The sequence below is a fragment of the Eurosta solidaginis genome, chromosome 4 (genome assembly GCF_040869045.1).
Source record: "Eurosta solidaginis isolate ZX-2024a chromosome 4, ASM4086904v1, whole genome shotgun sequence".
Lineage (NCBI taxonomy): Eukaryota > Metazoa > Arthropoda > Insecta > Diptera > Tephritidae > Eurosta > Eurosta solidaginis.
The window spans coordinates 277,931,451-277,959,209 of NC_090322.1; the positions used below are offsets into that span (position 1 = coordinate 277,931,451).

The 27,759-nt window shown below is 37.6% G+C and overlaps 2 protein-coding genes and 1 long non-coding RNA gene across 5 annotated transcripts in view; 1 reads left to right on the forward strand and 2 right to left on the reverse strand.

Annotated features, from left to right (window-relative positions):
• Positions 1-303: 303 nt before the first annotated feature.
• Positions 304-1,209, reverse strand: LOC137249580 (uncharacterized). Its single transcript, XR_010952428.1, has 2 exons — positions 1,034-1,209; positions 304-971 (listed from the first exon to the last, which is right to left on the reverse strand). It is a non-coding gene; the product is annotated as an uncharacterized lncRNA (long non-coding RNA).
• A 10,010-nt stretch (positions 1,210-11,219) lies between these two features.
• On the forward strand, positions 11,220-27,315 carry htk (hat-trick). 2 transcript variants are annotated; one of them, XM_067778482.1, is made up of 7 exons: positions 11,220-11,286; positions 11,347-11,510; positions 11,627-12,235; positions 12,327-13,443; positions 20,390-25,258; positions 25,337-25,489; positions 26,240-27,315. In XM_067778482.1, exons 2-7 carry the CDS (start codon positions 11,505-11,507, stop codon positions 26,422-26,424), a joined length of 6,939 nt encoding a protein of 2,312 aa, XP_067634583.1. In that variant the 5' UTR covers positions 11,220-11,286; positions 11,347-11,504; the 3' UTR covers positions 26,425-27,315. The 2 variants fall into 2 exon arrangements, with proteins under 2 accessions (XP_067634583.1, XP_067634582.1); XM_067778481.1 differs by having other exon boundaries at positions 11,226-11,510.
• shop (shopper) overlaps positions 13,521-27,759 on the reverse strand; it is a 109,110-nt gene continuing 94,871 nt past the window's right edge. The window contains exons 1-3 of one of the 2 annotated variants that reach the window (XM_067778497.1): positions 26,984-27,272; positions 14,631-15,587; positions 13,521-14,560 (exon numbers count right to left, since the gene is read on the reverse strand). In XM_067778497.1, coding sequence (XP_067634598.1) covers positions 13,755-14,560; positions 14,631-15,567 — 1,743 coding nt within the window. In that variant the 5' untranslated portion in view covers positions 15,568-15,587; positions 26,984-27,272 and the 3' untranslated portion in view covers positions 13,521-13,754. Of the gene's footprint in view, positions 14,561-14,630; positions 15,588-26,983; positions 27,273-27,759 lie in introns of those variants that run through there. The other variant, XM_067778496.1, reaches the window with a different exon arrangement.

A 27,759-nucleotide genomic window follows, 5' to 3' on the forward strand; every position in this document is an offset into this window, starting at 1 on the left:
TTAATAAAGGCCATTTTTCCATTATTCAATATTGGAGTTATTTATTCAACAGTTTAGTGATTCGAACGTAGCAGAGGATTGCAAATAAGAGGATTTGCAAGTAAATTCGTTACAATATATATATTCACCCCTATTCTGCATTTCGATTACGTTCCCGTTCTACGCTCCGCTTCAATCGAAGTTTGGTATTCTGCATTACGACGGAATCGTAAAGAGAAGAGGAAGAGTAAATGATTTTTCGAAATCAGCTGTTGGTACGGAATGTGTGAACATTGGAACAAAATAAATTAAAGAAAATTTGTAAAAAACACTGAAAAACGTTTATATTTTATTATCCACGCCATTTTGTACAAAAAAAGCAATAGAATATATTGCCGCAGTGTTATATTTTTTTGAGTGAAGTGCTTTCATAATTGTAAGTGTGTTTTGTCGTTCCTTTGGCCAATTCCCTGCCGTGGCCACCAAGTATTGTTAAAACGGATTCCTGCACGAATATAGTTGACATTTTCTGAATTTTAAGGATGATAATTTCATTGCACTGGCCTAAAATACTTTATAAAGGTTTATTTATTCATTCCGCAAGGATTGTTTACGTTTTCGCTTCACCTTCCTCTACGCCGGCAGCTTGCTTTGGCATATAACTGGACCCAACGAACAGACACAAATTATAGCTGTCTATTATAATGGAATCAATAGCCGCGGTATTATTTATGGAGTTGGAAAGCAACGCATACGAAAATTGCCAGGCGAGAATGGAAAGGCAAATATTGCGAGATTTGTGTAATACATTTGAGATGAGTGACGAATTGTAAGAAATTGAACTTAAAATTGGTAAAGTTTAATGACTTATTTTCTTATTTAGGTTCAAAAAAAAAACGTTCGACTTAACAAGGATGCTTTAAAGTATGTGTTAGATGCTTTTGCGGGGCAAATACGTCCAAGGACTTCGACATCGACATGTTGTTTTTGACCTGGAAACATATAAAAACAATCATCATCAAGCCTTCTACGTTTCTTAACAAGTTTTACTTACATTTTTTTTAAAATTCTGTTATAAATTAATAAAAAAAAAAGAAAATATTTTTCCGCCAACAAATTTGCAACTTAGAAAAACGGAACTACGATCGAAATGCAGAATACAAAAAGTCGAACGATTCGAAGTTGGATCGAAAGAGATTGGAACACAGAATACCAAAATTGCCAAATCGAAAAAATTCCAATCCAAGTCGAAATGCAGAATAGGGCTGATTATATATATCACCGATCTCTATGATTTTTTCACACAACAATATATACTATATACGTAAGCAATCGGTGAAAATTGAAGCTTATAGCTATATAATTTTTTCAGACAACAATATATGCTATATACGTAAATTTGGTGAAATTTGAGGCCTCTAGCTCTTAAAATAGGGCAGTAATTACGAAAAGTTTCTTATCTGAACAGTCGGTTGTGGGGATATATACTATATATACGACTGACCCCATCAATTTTTTCAGACAACATTATGTGCAATATACGAAAGTATATGGTGAAGTTTGAAGCTTCAATCTGATAAATTGAGGAAGATATGACAAAAATCCTCTTCTTCTGAAAAATCGGTTGTTTGGATATATGCTATAGTGTTCCGATCCGGCCGGTTCCGACAAATGTCTAATCGGACACCCAAATACACCCGCTCACCAAATTGTATCAAGATATCTCAAAAATTGAGGGACTAGTTTGCATACAAACACAGACGGACAGACGGACATGGCTAAATCAACTCAGATCTTCATCCTGATTATTTCGGTATACTTAATGGTGGGTCTATCTATTTTCCTTTAAGGACTTACAATTTTGAGATTCGTGACGAAATTAATATACCATTTCATTTTCATGAAAGGTATAAAAATAACAAATTCCCTAACAACACATGATGCTACGACATTCTTTGAAAGTGAAGAGCTGTTAATAACTAAGCTAAAGACCGACGTGAAAAATACGCAAGTTAACAAGTACGAACAGTTAAAGCAAAACAACAACAAAGTTTGAACATTAGGGTGGTGTCAGATTACATTTGTAAGACGACAGACACACAAATACCAACAAATAATATGTGGCTTCTATCCCATCAGTGTTGTCACTCTAACACTATAGTGGTAGATCTACCACTATTTAGGCTAAAATCCGGATCTACCACTCCTACCACTTTTTTTAAAAAATCTACCACCTTTTTATTTGCCTGCATTTGACTATGTTCTATGTTCTTTAAGTTGCTCACAATGACCTAAAATTAAGGTTTTTAAGTATGTTCAAAATTACACGTAAAGCACACTCTGTATAAGTTTTTAAAATTTTCACCAAAGGATATGTGATTTTTATAACACTTACGTACCTTCGAAAGAACTTATACAATTTTATGAAAAAATTTAACTTTATTGATGGGAAATTCGTGCCAAAAACTTTGTAATAATCTGATTTTTCGACTGCTGAGTGGAATATCGCCGTATCTCTGCCGCCGTTTCGAAAACGCCCTATCCCAGAAAATTTTGGAAAACCTCCCTATTTCAGAACTTCTTTCAAAAACGCTCTATCTCAGCTTAAATTTAATAAATTTGTGACATAAGCTGGGGCGTTTTTGAAAAACATTTTGGGCGTTCTTCAATCGAGTTTTGAGATAGGTCGCTTTCAAAAGAAAAACTGAAATATGGTGTTTTTGAAAAACATTCTCTTCTTTAAAAAATAAATTGTTTTAATGCACAAGTCTATTTCATTAGATTCGAGCTATTGGTATTCGTTGGGTACGATTGAAGTAATTTGTTATTTTAAGGTTTCTTAGTAGTATTATTATATGTTTGAACTATGTGTTATGAAAAATGGAATATTTGGAGACTGTAAATTAACTTTAGTCGTATCCACACATGGTTTGTTAAAGTTCTTGGTCGGTAGTTCGCATTTGATTATCAATTTCAGCTGTTAAGGTTTTTGTAGTAAAAAATGTTCAAACTTTTAAGACTAGTTCTTTGATACTTATTCAAATATTTTATTAGAAAAAAGCCTAAAAACTACCGACTACTAACTTCAGAATTAAAAACTAGGTGAGATTCCCACCATTATTTAATTATATTTTTTGATTTGGTAAGGTCCAAACCCTATACAGTATACACATACTATTCATACAGATGTTTATATGTATGTCGTTAATGCACTTGAAGTTCTTATGTTCGTTTTAATCGTTAAATAATAATAATTTGAAAAAAATTGGTTTTAATGTTTTTGAAAATTCTACCACTATTTTTAGGAGATCTACCACCCTTTTTTTGAAAATCTACCACTTAATAGATTTTAGAAGTGATAACACTGTATCCCATGGTCCAAAATACGCGATTCCCACCGAAATTAAAGAAGTTCCTTTATTTAAGATGATAGCAGATGGCGAGAACCATATAAAAAACAATTAAAGAAAAAGAAAAACAAGTAAGGAAGGCTAAGTTCGGGTGTAACCGAACATTACATACTCAGCTGAGAGCTTTGGAGACAAAATAAGGGAAAATCCATTTAGCTTTCAAATGGAAGGTACTAAAGGGTATTTTAAAAGGGAGTGCGCCATAGTTCTATAGGTGGACGCAATTTCAGGATATCGCCATAAAGGTGGGCCGGGGTGACTCTAGAATGTGTGTTGTACGATATGGGTACCAAATGAAAGGTGTTAATGATTAGGTGGACGCCTTTTCGAGATATCGCAATAAGGGTGGACCAGGGGTGACTCTAGAATGTGTTTGTACGACATGGGTATCAAATTAAAGTTATTAATAAGAATTTTAAAAGGGAGTTGTGGTAGTTGTATATGTGAAGGCGTTTTCGAGATTTCGACCAAAATGTGGACCAGGGTTACCCAGAAGATCATCTGTCGGGTACCTCTAATTTATTTATATATGTCATACCACGAACAGTATTCATGCCAAGATTACAATGGATTTTGATTTCGCCCTGCAGAACTTTATCATTTTCTTCTACTTAATATGGTAGGTGTCGCACCCAGTTTACAAAGTTTTTTCTAAAGTTATATTTTGCGTCAATAAACCAATACAATTACCATGTTTCATCTCTTTTTTCATATTTGGTACAGAACTATAGCATTTTTTTTAATTTTTCGTAATTTTCGATATCGAAAAAGTGGGCGTGGGCATAGTCGGATTTCGGCCGTTTTTATACCAAGATAAAGTGAGTTCAGATATGTACTTGAACTAAGTTTAGTAAAGATATATCGATTTTTGTTCAAGTTATCGTGTTAACGGCCGAGCGGAAGGACAGACGGTCCACTGTGTATAAAAGCTGGGCGTGGCTTCAACCGATTTCTCCCATTTTTACAGAAAACAGTTATCGTTATTTAATCTATGCAGCTACCAAATTTCACAAGGATTGGTAAATTTTTGTTCGACTTATGGCTTTAAAAGTGTTGCAAGCTGTAATTTCGCAGTCGGAGTATGAAAAGACCTGGTGCGCAAGAACTATCCGAAAGCGGAAATTAAAATATTTATTTGTCACAAGATATTAGCAAAAAAACCGGGACCCTTTGGCCATTGGCGGCCTTCGTCCGCGATTTGAAAAAATAACCCTCGGTGGATCCAACACCGGTTTGATGATTTCCATTTTTATTAAAAATTAGTTTAAAAGACGGTGCCTTACGCTACCAAACATTTTTGTTCTGTCAATAAACTGAAAAATCACCCTGAACCTCTAAGAAACCGGAAGTGGGTTTCATCGAATTTTTCGCAAACTCGTTTCCGCATTGAGTCCAATAGCGGTTTGAGGATCCGATTCATAAATTACATGATGCACCTAGCGGGGAGGGGGCCAAGGCCACTGACACGTTCTATCACGAACGCCAGCGAGCGTCCCTATTCGTCACGAAGGGAGGGAGGAGGGCGGAAAGCAACAAAATGAGCAGATCGTAATTTATGGAATGCCCTTTCCGCATAAGTGTATGTGTGTATACCCAAATTATCAAAATTATGTAATGGAAATGTTAGACTTTTTAATTTCCGCTTTCGGATTCGTTATCCGGCGTCCAAGCCCCCTTTATTTATACATATATGAGAGTGTTACGCTGATATAAATTAGCAGAAGCCATGGTTCTCATCTGGAGGGCTCTGCGTGTTTAGATTCAGAATTTGGTGCGCTGCAAATGTGTGAAGAGGGTGATATAAACGATAGAAGTAAATACTCCAAAAAATTTTCTGGAGTAGCGTTCCTACATATGTTGGGCCAACATTAACTAATGTCCTTGATTACATCATCCCCCTGAGAACGGTAGAGAATGTAGGACAGTTAAGACACCTAAGGCAACGTACTGAATGAAATTCCAAGAAGATGTAGAAATAAAACGATAAGAGTGCCACCACAAATTCGGATCTAAATTGTGTAAGAAGCTGGAACCAAAGCAATAAAAACATGAAAATGATAAAATTTTTATTGAATCTTATTTAATTTCTTAAGAAATTCTACTAACAAAGCTTAAAAATAAATTAAAAAAATTACTTCATGTAAATCCTATTTGTACGTATGTATGTGGTGGCCTGCTGAATGCTAGGACAAAATTCTGGAGGAGTGAGTGCGCACGTATTCAGTTCGAAAAACACGCAACATTTGCCAATTAAAAACTTGCCCGTGCTCATGGGCGCGTACCTTTAGCTTTCGATATAGCTATAGAGCATTTGACGATAAGTCGGCGTTGAGTTTTGGTGGCACGACTGCTATAATTAGCGGGAACTTTAAAAATTTTCTTAAACATTTTCCTTTTCATTTCAAGTCCGGTTTTCATCGTATGTCCGCTATAATTAGAGGGAACTATAAAAAATTTCTTAAACATTTTTCTTCTTCCTTTTAGGTTCAGTGCCAGTTTAGACTTCGTTTCTGGTGCGTGCACACTAAGGCATCGATTCCCGGGAATCCCAATCCCAGGCCTCCCCAGCCATTTTGCCATCCCGAAATCCCGGGATTAAATTTAATAAAATCTCGGGATGCCTTCGGGATCTGGCTGGATAGCTGGCTTAATTTTTAAGTTTCAATTTAAAAGAACAGGAAATCGTCTTTTCCTGGTAAGTATTGGTATTGGGAACCCTTTTCAAACTTTCGCCACTTGTGGGAATTCACGAGGCGCCGGGATCAAACAATCCCGAAAAAAATTTGAAGGGTGCCGATATAACCATGAACACACCTTTGGCGCAGTTTACACACAAAAAGTTTTGTTGCTGATTATCGGCAACTTCTCTTTTGGAATTGCGTATCATTTTTACAAACGACGACCCTTTCTAAAGCGCCAAATACACGACACGAACATATCCGCGAACATTCCGCAATCTTGTTCGCAGCTTTGGCCATACACCATACGAACTTTTGGCCGAACATTAGTTCTCTTTCAGACAGCGATGAATATGACAGCAATTGTGCTGCAGCAATATTGCTCGCTGTGGCAATTAAGCGTAAAAAAAAGAGAGAAGATTTATACATTTCAATAAATTCACAAATCAAAATTCAAATCAAAAATCACACAAATTTTTTATTGTCCATTTTACTCTTCCGCGCACGTCTGTTCCGTTCACAAATTACTACGATTATGAGCTATTTCGCCATACACGCACGAAAAGTTCGCGCAAATGTTCGCCAAAAATTAAAATATTTTGATTTTTGGCGAACATTTGCGCGAACTGGCAAACACCACCATACACGACAGAAAAGGCCGCAGAAACATGACATAACGGGAATGTTCGCGGAAATGTTCGTGTCGTGTATTTGGCGCTTAAGCAACAGTTTGGCATTTTATTTCAATTCTTCCTAAATATTTTTTTACTTATTGAAAATGTTTGTTTTTCTATGACCTACATATCTGTCAAAAAAGCTGAAACTAAATTTAAATTTTTTCACAGATATGAGCTATCAAAAAGCTGCAACTAATTACAAAACTTATTTTATTCCTAATGACCTAGAGCCAGCCAAAAGTCAATAAATATAATTTCAAGCAAAGGTCGCATAAATATTAATATTAAAACTTATTTTATTTTGACTATGACTATGCGCCAATGAAGATTTTCATTAGATGCGTTAAACGCAATTTTATGCATGCCAGTAACATCGCCACAATACGCAAGAATTAATATTAAAGAACTTCAGACTTGGCAATTGAAGTTTAATTCGCCTTTCCCATTCACATACAAAACTTTGCGAATCCCTGTTATAAACATTCTCACTGTACAAGAAATACACTTGTCAACATTGTGTTACGAATATTAGCAACACTAAGGGGTACTGCCATCTCTAAGCCGATGCTAAGAGTGACTTGTATGCACATCCATAAATCAATCATTATGTATCTACATAAACGAATCAATCATTATGTCTACACATATGTACGTACACGCAGCGGAGAAGCAATGCACAAACACATGCAGATATCTTATCTGAGATGCTCCCAAAAGTATGCAATTGTAATTGTGGAAGTGTCGCTCACAAAAACACGCGCATATGAGAAGCTAAACACGTGCATCTGATAGTCATAATTATATGGCAGTAACTAAGTAAATTCTGGAAGCGCCTAGAAGATGCAACGAGGAAATCACAGAGTATAAAAGCACCAACAGTAGAGGCGCGAGTCAGTTTTGATTAAGCACGCTATCTGTCGAGCAATAGAAGTGTTATTTTGAAAGTAGTCTAATAAAGACCATTTTGCATTATTAAATATTGGAGTCAGTTATTCAACAGTTTAGTGATTCGAACGTTAGCAGAAGATTGCAAATAAGAGGATTTGCAGTAAATTCGTTACAATTGGTGTCAGAAGAGGAATTGTTGAATAAATTCCAGAGGGCAACAAGGACATGGCAAAGTTCAGTGAATTGAAGATCCAGCAACTGAAGAAAGAGTTGGAGAGCCGTGGATTGAATACAACCGGCCTTAAACTCGAACTTCAGGCACGACTACGAGAGGCAATGGAAGCAGAAGGAATTAACGTGGTAGAGTATGTCTTTCATCTTGATGTCGACGAGACAACAAAAATTTAAGAGAAAAACGAAACATCGCAGACAGTTACGAGCACAGACTTGAACATGATATTGGTTGCAATATCTGCACAAACATCGACAGTAGCATCAATGTCGTCGCAATTGGCATCCCAACTGGAAGCACAAGAGGCACGTATAACAGAAATGTCCACAAATATGTCATCACAGCTGGAAGAACAAAAGACATATATGGCAACCCAACTGAAAGAACAAGAGACACGCATAACAGTACAACTCGAAGCGCAAGAGCCGCGTATATCATCAAAACTCGAAGCGCGCATGGACGAGAAAATAACGCAGTTTGAGGAAAAAATCGAGGCCGAGTTGGATGCTTTGAGAGGTCGTATACAGGAGTTGCAACTAAATTGCCCAGCTGTTTCAGCAAGCAATACGAACGTAAAAACTCCATTTTTTGACGGCCCTGTTCCTTTCCAGGTGTTTAAGATTCAGTTTCAGAAGACCGCAGCAGTGAACAACGGGAGTGCTGAAGATAAAGTTGCTGCACTATTCGTGGCATTGAAAGGATCTGCTGCGGAAATCTTACAGACTATTCCGGAGGGAGAGCGGAACAACTACGAAACATTGATGAGCGCTCTAGAGAGGCAATACGGGAGCGAACACAGGAAGCAGATACACCAAATAGAGTTGCAAAACCGCTACCAAAAAGCTAATGAGACTTTGCAGGAGTTTGCGTCAGATGTCGAAAGGCTTGCACATTTTGCGAATGCCGACGCACCCGTGAAATACACCGAAAGGGTAAAGATTCAGAGCTTTATAAATGGAATACGGGACGTCGAAACAAAGCGAGCTTCATACGCAAACCCAAAGCCAACATTAGCAGAAACGGTTTTACAAGCTCTGATTCGGGAAACAGCGTCGCTTCTGTGTAAGCCAGTTTTCAAAGCACGCCGTGTGGAATTAGAAAGGCCAGAGTGGGTAGACGCAATATTGGAGGCGCTGAAAGGATTGCAAAATCGGAGTGAAAGAGTTATCAAATGCTTCAAATGCGGAAAGTCCGGTCACATTGCACATCATTGCGATCTTGGTCCTAATAGTTCCAACAATGTGGGTGGCCGTAAACGCAAAGCTGGAGGAGATGAGCAAGAACGTGTCAGATGTAAAGAACGAAAACTTGCCCCAGCTATTGAATTTCCTGTGATATCTGTGTCGCAAATTGGAAGAAAATCGAGCAGTCTTGCCGTCGAAGGAAAGCTGGATGGCAAGGAGCGTGTATTGCCTGTAGATACGGGCGAATCTCATTCCTTAATCCGATCTGACTTGGTCAACAGGAGAGTAAAACCGTTACCTGGAGCAAGGTTGCGTACGGTCACTGGCTAGTATAACCAAGTCCAAAGAGAAGTGGTATGTGTGGTATTAATTGGAAAGGTCATGGTTCTACACAAATTCATTGTGGCGGAAATTGTTGATGAAGTCATATTGGGAGTGGGCTTCTTAGTTGACCATGACATCAGAACCAGGATATACCACTTAACTTTAGTTTGGAAAAAGGGTTCAGCAGTAATCGGGTACTGGTGGAGAAGACTCGACAAAGACCACGAAAGTCAAAGGTAAAGGTTGATGGATCGAATGGGCCAAATAAAGCGAAATAAAAAGTACCTGCGAAAGAAACACTGGCATTGACAAACCCTAATGGACGCACAAAAACGAAGGAACGAGTTTCCCAGAAAGAATGCGAAGTTGGTTTCAAGCCAGGGCACACTACTGTTGTGAAGCGTCGGAACGATGCTGATTATGCAAAGCAAATCCGTCAGGCACAAGCTCTACGAAATAGTTCATTGGCCAAAAAACAGAGTGTGAGGGAACGAACCAGGGTAATGAGTAGTACGATGAAACACAGGTACGATGAGAACAATAATTCGGAAGGTTTCTTGGTGGGAGATTTGGTACTGTTATACAACCCTCACCGGCGGAAAGGTGTTCCATCCAAATTTCGGTGCAGTTGGGAAGGACCTACAAAGTTGTGAGGAAGATCAGTGATACCATCTACCGCATACAAACAATTGGGAAACCACGAAGTAGAAGAGTGGTACAAATAGAGATGCTAGCGGCGTTTAAATCGAGAGATTTGTCTGATCGGGACGATCAGACTTAGGTGCAGGGCAGTGTTACGAATATTAGCAACACGAAGAGGTACTGCCATCTCTAAGCCGATGCAAAGAGTGATTTGTATGCACATCCATAATTCAATCATTATGTGTACATCAGGGCCATTCATTTCATAGCACAATTGTGCCCTCTCAATTCACACGCATATGATTCGCTCTGTCGTCGTTAATTGAGTTAGTCGTCGCTTGGCACTTGGCGTAGCACCATCAGTGGTGGGTATCAGCAGATCGGTATCAAAATATGTATGAAAAATTATGCGCGATACACATACTTGTTGTTAGCTCGTTGCTTGCTAGTAAGCGACTAAATGAAAAATCAATTCACCCGCAAGATCATCGCGACGATTGCGCTCTCACTAATACAGATGCACTTTCAGTTTTGAATGGCCCTGGTCTACATAAACGAATCAATTATTATGTCTACACATATGTACGTACACGCAGCGGAGAAGAAATGCACATACACATGCAGATATCTTATCTGATATGCTCCCAAAAGTATGCAATTTTAATTGTGGAAGTGTCGCTCACAAATACACGCGCATATGAGAAGCTATACACGTGCATCTGTAGCTATAATTATATGGCAGTAACTAAGTAAATTCTGGAAGCGCCTAGAAGATGCAACGATGAAATCACAGAGTATAAATAATAAATAAATAATATCTGTCGAGCAATATTGTGAAGTACTTTAATAAAGACCATTTTCCATTATTAAATATTGGTGTTATTTATTCATCAGTTTAGTGATTCGAACTTAGCAGAAGGTTGAAAATAAGAGGATTTGCAGTAAATTCATTACAATAGTTTGTAACTGTAAAAATGTTAGAAAAGTTACCAACGAGTGGGAAAAATAAATTCATTTGCAAAGTGTGAAAGCACCATTAGCTTAAGCGAATGAAGTCTTCTTGGTTGCTTGTGGCGATATTATTGGAATGTATAAGATTGCGTTGAATGTTTCTACATGAAAAATTCCATGTGGCTCGGCCATAAGTTCCCGTGTAATTTCGGGCATACGCGTACCAGTAAAAGAACATATCTAATTTGTTTATACTTCTAATTTGGTTCGCACCAAAATCTTATAAAATCTCAAAATTCAGCTAACTTTTAAAAAGTTTTGGTAAAGTTTTATTATCTAATGCAAGTAATAGAAGAGAAAAATATTTCATGAATATTTCAGTTGCGTCAAATTGTGACGCCTGGCGAAACATTGGTAAATGAAAATTGTGAAGTGGATTTGGAGCATTTTTGGTTTGTCTTAGAAATGCTTAAAAAAATTTCGCAAAAGTGGCGTTTGTAAGCGATAATTTGAGTTTTGAACGTTATTTTCTTCAGAAAATGCAAGTAAGTTTGTCATATATATATATAACTATGTTTTATATATAAATGAGTATAAACTGATGCAAATAAGTATGTATGATATATATGTATGATTTACGCTTTTTGTATTTAAATTGCAGCAAGTGGACACAGATCCACCATCCTTACCAGTTGGTACGGAGGTAAGTGCCAAATACAAGGGAGCATTCTGTGAAGCTAAAGTCAGTAAAGTTGTTCGTAATATAAAAGTGAAAATCGCTTACAAACAAGGCCTTGGATCTGGAATTGTGTCAGATGACTTGATAAAAATAGGAGCGGGACAGTTGCGTGTAGGCGCAGCTGTTGAAGTACGTCATCCTGATCGTAAAGATTTTGTCGAAGGGACAGTAACTAAAATTCAAGATTGTTCACAATATACCGTCGTATTTGATGATGGAGATATAACAACATTACGCCGTACTGCTTTATGTCTAAAAAGTGGTCGTCATTTTAATGAAAGTGAAACTTTGGATCAATTGCCACTTACACATCCTGAACACTTTGGAAATCCAGTTGTAGGTGGTAGACGTGGTCGTAGGCGTGGTCATTTAAATGATGATAGCTCCGATGATGAAGATGAAAGTGATACGAAGGAAATTGTTAATGAAAAGGAAGAGCATATTGGCAAAGTTGTTTGTGTGGAAATGGAAACAAAGAAAAAGGATAAGGAGAAATGGTTTCCCGGCCTTATTTTAGCTCCTGCAGCACAGGTAAGTACATTAGAAATATTTTATTTATTTACTACACATATTTACCTATAAAAAGATAATGCGGAATTAATTAATCAAATTAAAAATTTAGGCAAATGTAAGGATACGAGTTAAAGATGAGTATTTAGTACGATCATTTAAGGATGGCCGCTATTATACTGTTCCAAAGAAAGAGACTACCGAATTTACACGTGAAGCAGCATCAAAGCAAGATGGGCAAGCAGTCCAAGCAGCACTTGAATATTTAGACAGTGGTGTTTTACCACCACATTGGGATCGTGAATCCTTATTTGGACTTAATAACTCCTCTAGTGAGGGAGATGGTGAATTGGAATCAGATTCATCAGATGATGAACCCCGCGAAGAGAAAGATCGGTTTGTAGCACAATTATATAAATATATGGATGACCGTGGTACCCCATTAAATAAAGTTCCGTCAATTCAAAATCGTGACGTTGATTTGTATCGACTTTTCCGAGCTGTTCAAAAATGTGGTGGGTATAATCGGGTTACGGCGAAAAATCAATGGAAATCAATAGCTATACGCCTAGGCTTTACGCCTGTAACTGTAAGCGTAACAAATTTGGTGAAGCAAGCATTTAAAAAATTTCTGCAACCATATGGCGAATTCCATCGCAAGCTAGGATGTTCTATGTTAATGACACCACGTAATTCCAATCGCAGTAAAGGACGAAGTTTGGTGCGTGCAAATTCGGTTGCTTCACCTAAACCAGTTGAAGTTAATAAGGACTCTGCTACTAAATCAACAACGGCACCTGCTTCGATTTCTGCTACGCCAACTGTAGTGGTAACGACAACGACGAATATTATAGCTACAACACCATCCACATTATCATTACCATCCGTATCTAGCTGTCAAAATATCACTGCATCACCAGTTCTGCCGACTGCAACTGTTGTTGCAATCAATAATCCAACCACACCTTCGGTAGCTGAAGAATCCGAAAATACCAGCGAAACAAGTATAGACAATGCAAAGAATAAACGAACAGTTTTAGTTGGTAAAGTTAAAGGACTTGTGGAAAATTATGAAGAGAAATCTAAGGACGATGGTGATGTGCCATTATCTAAAATGAAGCAAATTGCGGCAGATTTGTTACGCTCAGAAGATAAAGAAAAGGAAACAAAAGACTCAAAAGAGATATCTCCTTCTATTGGGTCCCATGTACGTGAATCGTCTCCACCAGGTACGAAAGTTGAGACAGTATCTATTTCTTTCTCATATTGCCTTTGCACTGCACAGCAGAAATGTAACATCATTAAATCCAGTTTCTTCCAATTGGACACTGCGTACTCATGCTTACAGCATTATACAATGTTCACATTGCGTCATAAACTCGAGCTTATGAGCCTTTTTGGAGTTTAACAGTACAGGAAAACACCAAAATGGCCCATAAACTCGAGTTTAAAATGCAATGTGAATGCTGTGTGACTGCGATCGTAAGCACACTTTATTTTACTTTACAGTTACTATATTTGATAATAACACTTTATATGTTTAATTTATTTTAACTTTCACACGGTGATAAGCGTTGGAGAGTACTCCACGCAAATTCCAAATATTGGAAAATGATTCTGGTTGCACATTATAAGCAGAATCAACAGCTTTAGCCCAAATTTCTATTTCATGTTTAGTCGTTTTTTCGACCGGAATTCGTCCTGTCCATAATGACCAACCATAATGACGTCCATCGGGTTGGTCCTCCTGCTGTAATTCGGCAACATGCCATGTTTTACCCTGATCAATGGTCAAATCAACTCGTATAATGCGACGACCACCTCCTGACCACGCATATCCCTGGATTGTGATGTAACCATCATCTGAAATCTTGAGTTCCTCGCCTGCGAGAGGTTTACATATTGCTGATGTGACAGGCATTGCCTGTATTGACGGTGATTTTGAAAAATCAACTGTATCCCAGTCAGTACTTGGACTAAATCCTTTATAATCATTTTGTTGCCAATGTGAATTTGATTCTTTCTCCGAAACTGCAAGACGGGTTAACCATTTCACATTGCGTGCACCAACAGTTCCGGGAACAATGCACCGTAAAGGATATCCATGATCCCTGCTTAATGGCATGCCATTCATCTCATAAGCAAGTATAACATCGCCTCTTTCATCCATTGCTTTTGTAAGTGGAATAGATGCACCATAAGGATGCGAAGTGGGGTCGAGGTCGGCACCTTCTAGAATAACATGAAGATTTTCATTTGGCTTGACACCCATCTTCAGAAGGACTTCTCGCAAACTAGCACCCGACCAAGTTGCATTACCAACAGCACCTGCATTCCATGTTAGACCTATGTATAAGTATAATTGAAGATGTAATTAAATTGTATTGTGAAAACCGATCTAAAATTTTACACATACCTTGTACAGGTTTTACTTTCGACATTTCAGAACGTCTATTACCACCACACATTATGGCTGCAGTAACTGAATGCTTTGGCATTCTTTTAATGTCATCTAAACTTAGAGTTTTGGTTTGCTCATCAACTCCCGATTTGAGCGTCTCAATTTGAATTTCTAGTTCGTATTGTTTTACATCGATGAGAGGCACAGGCAAATGATTTCGTATATAAAAAAAATCATTTGGAGTAACAAAATTAGCAGTTAAAAGATTAATTGGTGGCTCTGCATTAAAAGGCCTCTCTGATGTTGGTTTAAGTATAGGATGACGATTCGGCTCATGTGCCCACGGTGAATCCATATCACTTCGCTTAATCCAATCGCCAATAAATAAATTGCCAATTCTATAAAATTCCAAAAGGGTTAATATTTCCTTAGTATTATGTTGTTGATAAATGTCCCAAAACGGATCAATCGCACTGCCTGCTCCCAACATAATATTTTCACCTCCAGGATGCTCTGCTATAAATTCGGTAACATCATAAACACCAATGCCGTAGGTTATCCAAACCCGTTTTTCACGACTACAATGAGCTTGGACTTCACTCATATTATAAGTTGGCAAATCGTTGCGTATTTTTGTGTGCCAATCGGGGTTCTTATCATTAATTTTATTCTTTGAATCTTTAGTGTGAATTTCATTTAGTTTTACATTGCGTAATTTATATTTGTGTTCATACAAAGCAAAACCCCCCAAAACTCCTCCCAATGTCCATAATATATTAAGGCGTTTATTTTTTGCCTTACTAAACGCCTGAGATTGACTGTTGGAATGGTTATGTTTTGATAAAGGCGATGTTTGCAGATCAATTGCACCCTTTACACCGAATTGATGCTTAGATGCTCTCACCAAATAGATACTACGTCTTGGTAAACTTAGAAATCGTGTTCCCAGCATGCCGTTCAGTTCCAATTAATCTGAAATATTTAAACAAGTAATAAAATTTGTTATCGAGTCCGCAAATAGGATGCCTTCACTACTTTAAGATTTCTCACATATTCCAAAATATATATCGGAAAAAACTATACATAAAATTTATTTACTTTGTGTGTGGCCAATATTTCATTTTACTCTTATACCAGATTTATGCTCCTGGTCTATCAAGCTGCATCATAGAGCAAATGGTTCTTGGCAGGTTTTCAATCTAAGCCGAAGGTATTATTGAAATATTATACTTTTACTAATTAACGGTGTTTATTTATTTCTGTACTAAAATTACGTGTAATCCAAAATACGCATATTGAAGACAGCTTGTAATAGTGGAGACCACATGCAATACTCGGGTAACGAACTCGTTCTCAAAGTCCTACCCGAAATTTGCATTTGAGGAAAGTATACTTCCAGGACGCGCGTCAATCTGGCACAATTTTGATACTGTCATTGGTCAAACTTTCACTTATCCAGAATCAACCCCCACATACGCAGTGTAGGGTAAACGCACTAGTATCCTGACACTTGGCACCTTCTTTCAATTTGAGATCACCTCATTTTCTTGTAATAAATGCTACTGCGAATAGTAAAATTGCTGCAAATGGTGGGAATATTTCCTAATAGTGTAGCGCTCACATAGTTTTTAAATGTATAATTGTTAAATTTAAAAAAGTAAATTTTGTTGTTGTTGTTGTAGCGATTAGGTTACTCCACGAAGGCTTTGGGGAGTGTTATCGATGTGATGGTCCTTTGTCGGATACAGATCCGATACGCTCCGGTAACACAGCACCATTAAGGTGCTGGCCCGACCATCTCGGGAACGATTTATATGGCCACATTGAACCTTCAGGCCATCCCTCCCTCCCCACCCCCAAGTTCCATGAGGAGTTTGGGGTCGCCAGAGCCTCGTCTGTTAGTGAAACGGGATTCGCCGCTCGAAGGTGAGGTTGACAATTGGGTTGGAGAAGCTATATGTTGCGCTACACAACCCCTTGAATCCCAAAAAAAAAGTAAATTTTCAAAGAAGTCGGTTTTCATTTGTATTCGGACAGTTAAAACTTGTTTCCGGAGGCTTTTATTTTAGTACCCGGACGCAAATTTTAGTACGATATTTTCTTTAATTAATACATATTGGCGGCCACCGTGGTGTGATGGTAGCGTGCTCCGCCTATCACATCGTATGCCCTGGGTTCAACTCCCGGGCAAAGCAACATCAAAATTTTAGAAATAACATTTTTCAAATAGAAGAAAAATTTTCTAAGCGGGGTCGCCCCTCGGCAGTGTCTGGCAAGCGCTCCGATTGTATTTCTGCCATGAAAAGCTCTCAGTGAAAACTCATCTGCCTTGCAGGTGCCGTTCGGAGTCGGCATAAAACATGTAGGTCCCGTCCGGCCAATTTGTAGGGAAAAATCAAGAGGAGCACGACGCAAATTGGAAGAGAAGCTCGGCCTTAGATCTCTTCGGAGGTTATCGCGCCTTACAATTTTGTTTTTTTTTAATACTTTTATATTATATTATATTAATTAAAATCGGCGGCCACCGTGGTGTGATGGTAGCGTGCTCCGCCTACCACACCGTATGCCCTGGGTTCACACTCCGGGCAAAGCAACATCAAAATTTTAGAAATAAGGTTTTTCAATTAGAAGAAAATTTTTCTAAGCGGGGTCGTCCCTCGGCAGTGTTTGGCAAGCGCTCCGGGTGTATTTCTGCCATGAAAAGCTCTCAATGAAAACTCATCTGCCTTGCAGATGCCGTTCGGAGTCGGCATAAAAAATGTAGGTCCCGTCCAGCCGATTTGTAGGGAAAATCAATAGGAGCACGACGCAAATTGGAAGAGAAGCTCGGCCTTAGATCTCTTCGGAGGTTATCGCGCCTTACATTTATTTTAATTAAAATATTAATTATACATTTTATTTAATGTCTTTGATATAGATGTCCCATGTAATATCAGAACAATTGGAACCCGCTTTTTCAGACTCCATTACCCATCACAAAATACATTGAACTTAAATTTAAAATGGGGCTTATTAAAACATGTTATGAGATTGGCTATTTTCAATAAAATTTTGGATTAGGGCGTTTTCCGAAACAAATCTGAGATGGGACACTTGCTTCTGCGTCGACACAATTCGCCTTCGTTTAGCAGGGAGAAGATATACTGGTATGGTTTCCGTGAGTACCAGGACAGCTTTTGCGGAAACCTAGGGGTATGCCGACTGGCCCGACCATGGAACACAGGGAACCTTCCAGATCATCACTCCTTCGATTAAAAACTTAAGGCCTCCAACAAGATTCGTCCTGCGTAAGTGAGGTTGAAGATTGCGTTCTAGAGGCTATAAATGAGCTGCGTGTTCTGTTTGTTGGTCTCCAACCCCCATATTAAACTTGGTGGGGCACCGCCTCTTTATGAAGATGGCAATCCTCGTCTTTGATGTTGCCAGCGAAATAGCGCGACTAACTATCCGTCCATTTATGCTGTGGTAGCTGTGGTTTAAACTAAACTGAGCCAGCTTGTAGATTCGGATCGAAGAAACCACGTCGTCTACAAAACGAGGATGAATATGCTTTCTGGCATGCCTAAACGAAGACTGTTTTATTTACCCTTCTTTGATACCGGTCTCTCAGGTAGTCCTTTAGATATCAAGCAAATATATCTAATCCTGTGTTTCTGGTGACAGAAGCATATCATTCCACCTGTCTGATTTAAAGGTTTTTGATGTCGAATAAATAACTCCAATCCAATATTCTGTATTGTAAAATGGTCTTTATTAGACTACTTTGGGAGTAGGACAATTATACTTCACTTCGCATCTAATAGCGTGTTTAAATCAAACTGATTCGTTGTTACTCAGCTTGCGCTGCTTTTATACTCTCGGTTTCCTCGTTAACTCATTTCTCCTAAAGTCTAGTAATTTCCGGAACAGTTGTAGCTCATGCTTGGTTAGTTACCAGCTATATAAGTACATGTATATTTGTAGTTTATAGCCATATGCGTATGTATGTGTGAGTAACTACTTTGACTGATGACTACATCTGTGTGTGAGATACTCTTCGTCGTCTTCTACATAAGTGTTGCTAGCTTTAATGTGTACACGTACATAAGAGTTGCTGGTTCATGTTTTTATTGTTGCGTGATTATTTACTAACAGCTTAGTGATGCTAATATTCGTCACAGTACGAATCGCTGAACTCTCGAATAAATAATTCCAATATGAAGTATTGCAAAATGGTCTTAATTTAGACTACTTTGGGAGTAGCACAATTATACTTCACAAAAGCGTGTTTAAATCAAACAGATTCGTTATTCTTTAGCTTGCGCTGCTTTTATATTCTCTGTTGCCTCGTTCGCATATTTCTCCTAAGGTTTAGACTTCACAAACATGAAACAGTTGTATCGCATACTTGGTTTTTAGCTATATGCGTGTGTATGTGTGAGTAAGAACTTCTGCTCTTAGCTGATGACTACATGTGTGTACGTGAGATATCTATTCACTTCGAGCTGCTGGTTATGTGTGTGCAATATTCTTTGCCATATATGTAATACTTCTATTTTGCAACAAAAAGCTAAGTACATTCCCCAACATCACAGTGCCGGTATATTGCGCTTTACATGTTTTTGTTTTTGTATTCAATAATCGAATGTACCAAAATTTAAGTTTTTCCTTGTCACACTTATGCTGCTACAATCACAAAAATTTTATAGGCTGCCTTGCTTTGATTTCGCATCCAAAACACATTACGAGCGTTTTCTATTAGCAATATAGGAGTATTACGTTCTTTGCCTTGTACATATGTAAGTGTGGCTGCTTGCATTAGTGTGTACATGTACATAAGTGTGGCTGCTTGCTGTTTTTGTTGTTGTGATTATTTACTAACAGCATAGTGTGCTAACATTTGCCACATTATCATGTTCGGATACTAATGCGTTTACCCTGTGTTCTGCATGAAATTTGTCCACACATGACAACAACCATACTTTCAATTGCCATGTTGAACCAACGCCTCTATTTCTGTGGCCCAATCCTATTTGTATGCCACCTGTCGGCATTCTCTTTCCTTTGCGTTGTATCGTCACTCTGACCCATGTACCAAATTTCAAGTTCCGAGGCTAATGGAAAGTTAGTAAATAGTTTATCGCATGAATAACTTTTGTATAAAAAACAAGCAGACCTGGCAGACGTTGTTCTGCCCTAAATTCGGCCTATCTGCATTTTTTAATAAGCTTTTTCCGTCTAACTCTGCCCTCCCCCACCCCTATTCACTTTTTCCTGATCCTTTTATTCACTCCTCCTTCCGTCTTTTTCGCTTCATCTATCTCCATATTCGTCTCATTCTATTTCTTTCTCAGTATCCTTCTACTTCTCTCTTTTATCTTCTCTCACCTTCTTCCCATTCTTCTACATCCGATATTACCAATATAGGCAAATTTATATACCAAATTTTAAAATTTTGAATTTTTTCTAAAAAAAAATCATAACTCAAGAATGGCTAAACCGATTTGGTATTTCAAAATCAACTATCATCATCTCTTCTTCCTGTATCTTTCCTAAAAATTTCATGGCAATCTTTCTATCCGTTCTCGAGTTATGGAGTGACAATCAAAATGTACACTTCTTTTTATATATATATAGATAGATAGGCCAACGTACAGGAATGTGACCTTATTTGAGGCCTTATCACGAAGTTTCAAAACTATATGGGTATGGTATACATAAGCCACCGACTCCTAATTTCGACCTTTCTATTCTGCATATAATGGTCAACTATTTACTTATTCAATTATTCTCAGGTACAAGCGCTGGTAACAAGAAGGATAAAAACCAACAAAGAAAGCAAACTCCTCAAAGTGATGATAAGAGAAACAAACGAAAGAAAGATGACACAATAGAAAAAGTCGATGCTGGAGATTTTGTTGTTGAGGTTGGTGATAAACTCAAAGTTTATTACCATGAAAAAAAAGTTACTTATGAAGCAAAAGTGATCGAAATTTCTGTTCAACGTGGCTCTCCAATGTACCTTGTTCATTATACCGGTTGGAATAATCGATACGACGAGTGGGTACCAAGAGAACGTATTGCGGAAAACATAACTAAAGGGTCAAAGCAAAAGAGCCGTATTTCGAATCTTGGCTCGGCAGAAAAACAAAAAGAGAATCCTTCAAAGCCACCTTCTTCATCCTTGAATGCCTCTGGTCCTTCAAATTCCATGATCAATGTATTGGGCAGCACCCCGAATTCATCAAAAAGTTCAGCAACAGCAAAGCGTGGCCGTGGTCGTAGTGATTCGCTGCCACCACGTTCAACTACACCATCTTCTGTAGCTTCAAACTCTAGTCGCACAAAATCACCCGCAACAGCTGGTACCAAAAGAAGGCCAGTTCGTTCTATGGTTAGTAGTACTCGTCGTACATCAGCAAACGTGTCTGATGTCTCATTACAAAGTGAATCTGAGACGGATTCTGATGAACCGGTGCGACGCCCTACTCGTGGTACTAAGGAAGTTGGATATAAAACAGGATCACTAAGTAGTAAAGCAACAAGCAAAAATAAAGTGTCTGTATCTGCAGGAAACAGCCAATCGGATTCTGATGGTGATGATGAGGACGGTGATACATCAACAATTTCAAGAGCTAAAAGTAGGTCCACAAATAGTATGAATTCTAAAGGACGTAATTATGATTTGAGTCAAATACGTTCGGAGTTAAGAGGTTTTCAAGGTTTGAAGTCACCTTCACCTTCTTTAGAAGGCAATGTTGACATTGTTAAAAGAGATATAAAAGCAGAAACTTCGATTAAAAATGAAAATATATTTGATGCTAAAGAATCTAGCACCGATGATAATAAACAAATGGCTGAAACAAGTACCGTTGCGGTTGCTGTTAAAGTTGATTTAAAAGCAGATATTAAAGATGAAAATGTGAAGTCTTCCACCGATATGTCTTCAGAGACCGAATCCTTTTGTGATGACGATTCACAATCTTCGGGCAAAACGACAACCCTGGAAAATATGACAAAAAAATTTCAACAGAAAATAAAGGCAGGCAAACAGCAAGCCTTAGAAAAGCTTACATCTGGGAAGTCTACTGTTGAACGTGTACCACGAGAAGTAGAAAAAATTATACAGGATTCCCTTGCAGAAAAACTTCAGGAGAGCCTTAAAACTAAACCAGATGTTAAGCCAGAAGAAGGTTTAGAAATAAGCCCAACTGATACTGTTATATGTAAATCGTTTAACGATAAAAAGGAGGAATCAAAAAAAAATTCTACAAAAAGTGTTGAAACCCTTCCAAAGGCATTCTCGAACAGTCAAACACGTTTTGGTAACAACACAAATAGTAGCAAATTTTCCTCTGTTATTGTAGAGAAGCCAACCACTTCTGCAAAAAAAACGGATTCAATTGTAAATAAAAAAAACGATATAACTAAAAAGGCCAGCACGGGTAACTTCGAGTCACATTCGAAAGTGGTAATAAAAGAAATTAGCAAGACCGAGCCACCAGCAGCTTGTTCACCATCCTCATCGTCTTCGTCGTCATCTTCATCAACATCGGTGTCATCACGTTCATTACCAGATATGAGTAAGTTGGATATAAGTGGTGGCTCATCATCAATATTATCGTCATCATCATCGTATACAATTTCTAATAAGGAGGCAAAAATATTATCGGCTACATCCAAACCGACATCACCTGATATTTATGAATTCAAAGATCCTGAACCGTTCGAATTTGAAATGCGTAAAATGCCAACCTCAGCCACAAATTCTTCGTTAAGTTCAATTGCTATTAGCGAAAGTACCGCAACATTGAGCAGCCCTAGAAAGCAAAACCAAAAAATTGGATCACAAACTGTTGCTAGCGAAAAACCACAACATAATCCAAGTCCAATCGCTGCACTAGTGAATCGCAAAAAAAGGGGCTCACCACTGAAGGAAGCAACTTTAGATAAAACCAAGATTATCAAAACAGACGAAAAGTCTTCTATTGTTTCTGATGGGAAATTAATACCAATAAACTCGACAACTTCAACTGCAGCTAAAAGTAGTTTAGCTAATCAAACTAAATTATTGAACTTGAATACAGCATCTTCTAATCAAACTCAATCTAGTAGTATTTCTGCAGCATCGAAAGGCTCTGATGTATCAAAATATACACCATTTGACACACTAAGGAAATCACCAAATTATAATGTAAATATCAATGCATTAAATGAAGAGCTGGCACAGACAGTACAGGAAACGACCAGAGCATTAACCGATGCTTTTCAATCTCCAACTGCATCAACACCGCCAGACGTTACAAACACTTCACCTAAACTTGAGCCACAGAAAAATGAAAAAGATATAGAAAGTTTGATTACCCCTCCACGTAAGAACGTACAAGCAATTGCTTCAACTTCAACGACTTGTGCATCGACGACTACACCAAAGAAAGTAATTGGTAGTCCATTTGTTGAAACTCGAAAAGATTTGAGCAATGTTTTTGAGTTGAGTACGAGCGAAGGATCTGCATCAACTAGCGAATTAAAGGATAATAAATTTGAATTCGAAAATGCTAAAAAAATGCTCTCAGCAACTGTGGGTGCGTTTGATTTAGATCCATCTAAATTTGAGAATAAGCCAACGTCTATTGCAGATAAACTTTTAAAAGCCATAAGCCAAAAAAAGGAAGAAGATAAACAAAAAGTAGAACCCAAAAATGACAAACCGGATAAAATTGATGAAAGTACAAAAGCTGCAACTGTAGTTGCAGCCGTCGCAACAAATTCATCAGATTGTTTATCGCAACTTGGCAACATTCCAAATGAACCATTAAACATTAATACTGATCTAGTGGGTTCTAGTTTTAGTTACCTAAGTAGCGGAAATAATTTAAGCATGGATAAGTTGCCAATAATATCCTCGTCATTGAATAAACCGACCCCTCTCACTAGCCCCGAGCCGAAATTAGGAATATTAGAATCGATTGCAATAAAAAATAATGATTTGACGGAAACAATACAAAAACTTGAGTGCGCTATTCAACGTAGAACTCCAGTGGCTGGTCTATCAGTCGCAACAACACCAACATCAAGTTTGGCACCGAATACATTTTCTGAAGATTCGATGGATAGCACAGATTCAGAGCGACGACTTGTGATTGAAGATGTTGCCGAAGACATCTGCGATATGCTCAAAAGCCCCAGTACTGGATCGCAACAAATTGGAGAACTAAAAGCTTTGTCGAAGGGTGCAATATCCCAAAAAATGGAAAATGTTATCACTAAAGTTTCACACTCAGTAGCAGTTCAGAATCCAATACCAGTAAAAGTGTTACAGCCAAGCCGTTCACATACAACAACAACAACTGTTTCAGTTCCGAATACAATAACATCGACTATAAATACTTCGTCAACAAATAAAATGCCAGAAAACACAAATCTTCTGAATATTGCGCCACAGACAAAACCGGGGCAACAGGAAGTTCGAACATTTAACAAACGAGATGCACCAAATGAATTGAAACAAAAATTGGATGCTGATCATAAAACGACTAACCCAGAACGAAATGCAACCACTGAATTATGTTATGATGCCGCTATGGGCTCTAAAGACAAGATTAATGCAAAACTAATCGATACTTCTGAAGTTCCTACAACTTCAAATACAAATGCAATGACTTCTTCAATAAGTACAAAGATCTCTAAGCAACAAATTCAAAATTCAGGTAATGTTGTACCAATTGTTGTACCGGATATACCAGTTTCAGTTGTTGTTGCTTCTGGTGCGGTGCCATCAGTTAAAGCTGCGGCTCAAGCTGCAGCCGCTGCAGCAATCTCCAAAAACCAATCTCATATATTCAAGCCAACTACACAGGCCGATCTGAAATTTGGTGTTACAACTGCTACTACGACGACATCTTCAATACCATTACCATCATCCTCCCCGATTGTGAGTTGTAGAAAGACCACTTTTTCGGCACCAATAGGAAAAAATGTTACAGAAAATATTAATCCTGCCACAACTTCTAACACAAGATTGTCAGTCAATGACATGATTGTAAATTCATCTTCAGAGGTTCCATCGCTTCCACCAGTACATGTTAGTTCCAATTCTGGATTTTACTTAGTTGCTCGAACCGAGTTGCGTCCTGAAGATGGTGTAAAACCTATTTTAGAAAATCAACAGCTATTAAGTCACGAAGGTGAAGATTTTGAGGTGAAAAGAAATATTGTGGGCGAAGGAGGAGAGCCAGGAGGACAAGTTGATATGTGTACGGAAGAGTTATCCTCCAATTTATGTGCCGATGCGAATTCCGAATCTATAAATTTACTTTGTGAAGAGACAATACCAGGCAGTCCGGCACCTATTTTCGGAGGTAAAGAAGAATCTTTATCAGCGTCGTTAACCACAGAACTAATAAAGGAAAGTGACAGAAAAGAATATGTAAATAATCCGAATATTCCAAGAACTGGTGTTTCATCAACTAACATTAATAGTTCTCCAAATGATTCTGCAAGTCAGGATGAAAGCAGCGAAGATATTAAAAAAACCTTAGATATTGAAAACGAGATTTCACCACGAAAACGCCGGCGAACAAGAAAACAATCAGAAATGATAATAATATCGGAGCACTCATCTAAACGAAGAAAACAAATAAGTTCTTCGAAAAAAATACCAGGTTAGATTTTATTTATTTTTTTAACGTATTATCTATCATATATACTTATTATTATATAACTTTTTTATAAATTTCAAGCTGGTTCAGATAGCGATGAAAATTCTGATGGTGTTTCGCAGCGCAGTAACGTTTCATCTCGTCAACAATTCCATCAACAATATCAACAGAACCAGCAGCCGCAAACATCAGCCGGAACGCGTCCATGCCCCTATAATTTCTTGGTACAATTAGGTAGGCCAAATTATTTTTATTTATGTATATAAAAAAATTAACATTAAAACAAGGCGAGAGAAACCTCTGAGATGCCTCGTGCTACTTGTTAATTTTTCCTACAAATTGGCGGGACGGGGCCGAAATGTTTTCTGCCGATTTCGAATGGCATGCAAGCAGATGCATTTTCGCTGAGAAGCTTTTTATGGCAGGCAGAAACACACTCTAAGTGTTTGCCAAATTACTACCAAATTTGTCCAGCACACATTTCTTCTCTGTAACAATCAAAAATAGTAGATATGTACATCTGTATCTGCTATCGCATGGAAACTACACAAGCTCAAAAATTGATATAATCTTCCAATAAAGCAAAAATCAGTTTGATATTGTATTTTCTATAATAGGATTTTTTTTAGTAAGATGCTCGTGTCTCCAATGATAGAGGACTCGTCGCATTAATATTATTAGAGAAAGCGACCTCGTTGGAATTCAAGGGTGTACTTACTCCTATTGTACTGGACGGACTTCCATTTACTTCGATTTCTAAATATATTATAAGCATATTGCCCCAGCAATAAATATGAAAGAATTATATGTGTTCAAAAATAATAAACTCATGTCGTTCATGTCCCCACACGAAAATATTCCCTAATGAACAACCAAACTATTGTTTAGTCAAGTCTATTTCGAATAGCGACAATCGTGATGGACATGGACCATTTGCATTAAAATTGTATACGTCTCTAAATATTTCTTTTCTAATTTAAATAGATCCAAGTATGGGCTCAGAACAGAGTATTGCAATTATCATGAAGCAGATACAAGAATTACGTAAAACCTATAATACAATCAAAGCTGATCTGGCGAGCATCGATCGGAGGCGTAAGAAATTACGACGACGCGAAAGAGAGAAAAAACAACTTGTTCAAAACCAACAGCAAATTAAGATTGCATAATTACATACATGTATACATATAGACATACATACATACATATACGTTGTGGAGGTTATTATAAATAAAGTAAAGGATTTTTCCAGTATGTCCCCTTCAAAGGATTATACCAAGGTCACAATAGCCATCATTACGGCGCAAAGATCCTGAGCCAGATAAATAATTTTACATGTAAATGCAATAAGAACGATTTGGGCCAGGATGATGGCTAATATCACATAAGCATTTATTTAAATGACTTAGTTTTAATCATTACAGAGCATAAACTTAGATTTAATTTGTACTGGCTGATTTCAAGTTCACAGAACATACACATTAATTTATTCGCATTGTAAATATCGACGTGCCATATGAAAAGTTACACTTAAAAAATTTTTTACAAACAAATCCTATGAAAAAATTTTGTAAGTGTTACTTTTCGTATGACACGTCGATATGTACTTATTAATTTGTTTAAATAAGCAGTCGAGACTTGTTTTTTTTTTTCTTTTGTGTAATAGCTTTTGACAATTTTCGCCCGCATATTAATAAGATCTGATTTGTGTCATTATTATTCTCATACCACTTTATCAAGGTGTTGGTGCATCCAACTGCTTCCGAAAAACTCAGTTTCTGTTGTTGCATATCTTGCTCGATAGCTGATTCTTTGTTATCCTTATCGGACACTTTGCAATCTTCGTCATCTTCCGTAATTTGAACGTCCGTCCAATTTTCAATGTCGTCAATGCTGACGTCAACACCACCCACCTTTGACAATAACACAGAAATAGATTTTTTATTGCCAGACAAACTTATGAATTTTTGCAGTTTTCTTTTAGATATGGGGATTTCCCTACTGTTTATTTTAAAATAAAGATATAACAGAACAATAAAAAAACGATTGGTACAAAACTATTTTTCGCTAAGATTTAACTTATTATTTTTGCCTACGACTCTTTTTAAAGTCATTTATATAAAAGTGGGCGTGGTCCTTAACCAATCTTATCCATTTTTACTAGAAATATTTCCTGCTATATGGAAAATTTGTGTACCCAATTTTATTACGATCCGTTAATTTTTCTTCGAGTTATGGCTCCCGAAACATAGAAAAATGCTTAGTCATAAAAGGGGCGGTGCCACGACCATTTTTTTAAATTTGAAGTTTTTCCAATTTATTGTTATAAATCCACTTGGGAAATGAAATACCATTGATATATAGATCTTTTTTGCAAAGACATTGCTTTTTTTTATTCGTCCACGACCCTTTTAAAAATCTTTTATATAAAAGTGGGCGTGGTCCTTAACCGATTTCGTAAATTTTTTTCAAAACATTCCTTATAGTAAAGGTAACCTCTCTGC

What these genes read in the sequence shown, in the direction of transcription:
- htk (XM_067778482.1), top strand. An exon ending in TTTTAGCTCCTGCAGCACAG is followed by an intron (nt 12,236 to 12,326) that starts GTAAGTACATTA and finishes TTAAAAATTTAG; the next exon opens with GCAAATGTAAGGATACGAGT. An exon ending in TAATTTCTTGGTACAATTAG is followed by an intron (nt 25,490 to 26,239) that starts GTAGGCCAAATT and finishes TAATTTAAATAG; the next exon opens with ATCCAAGTATGGGCTCAGAA.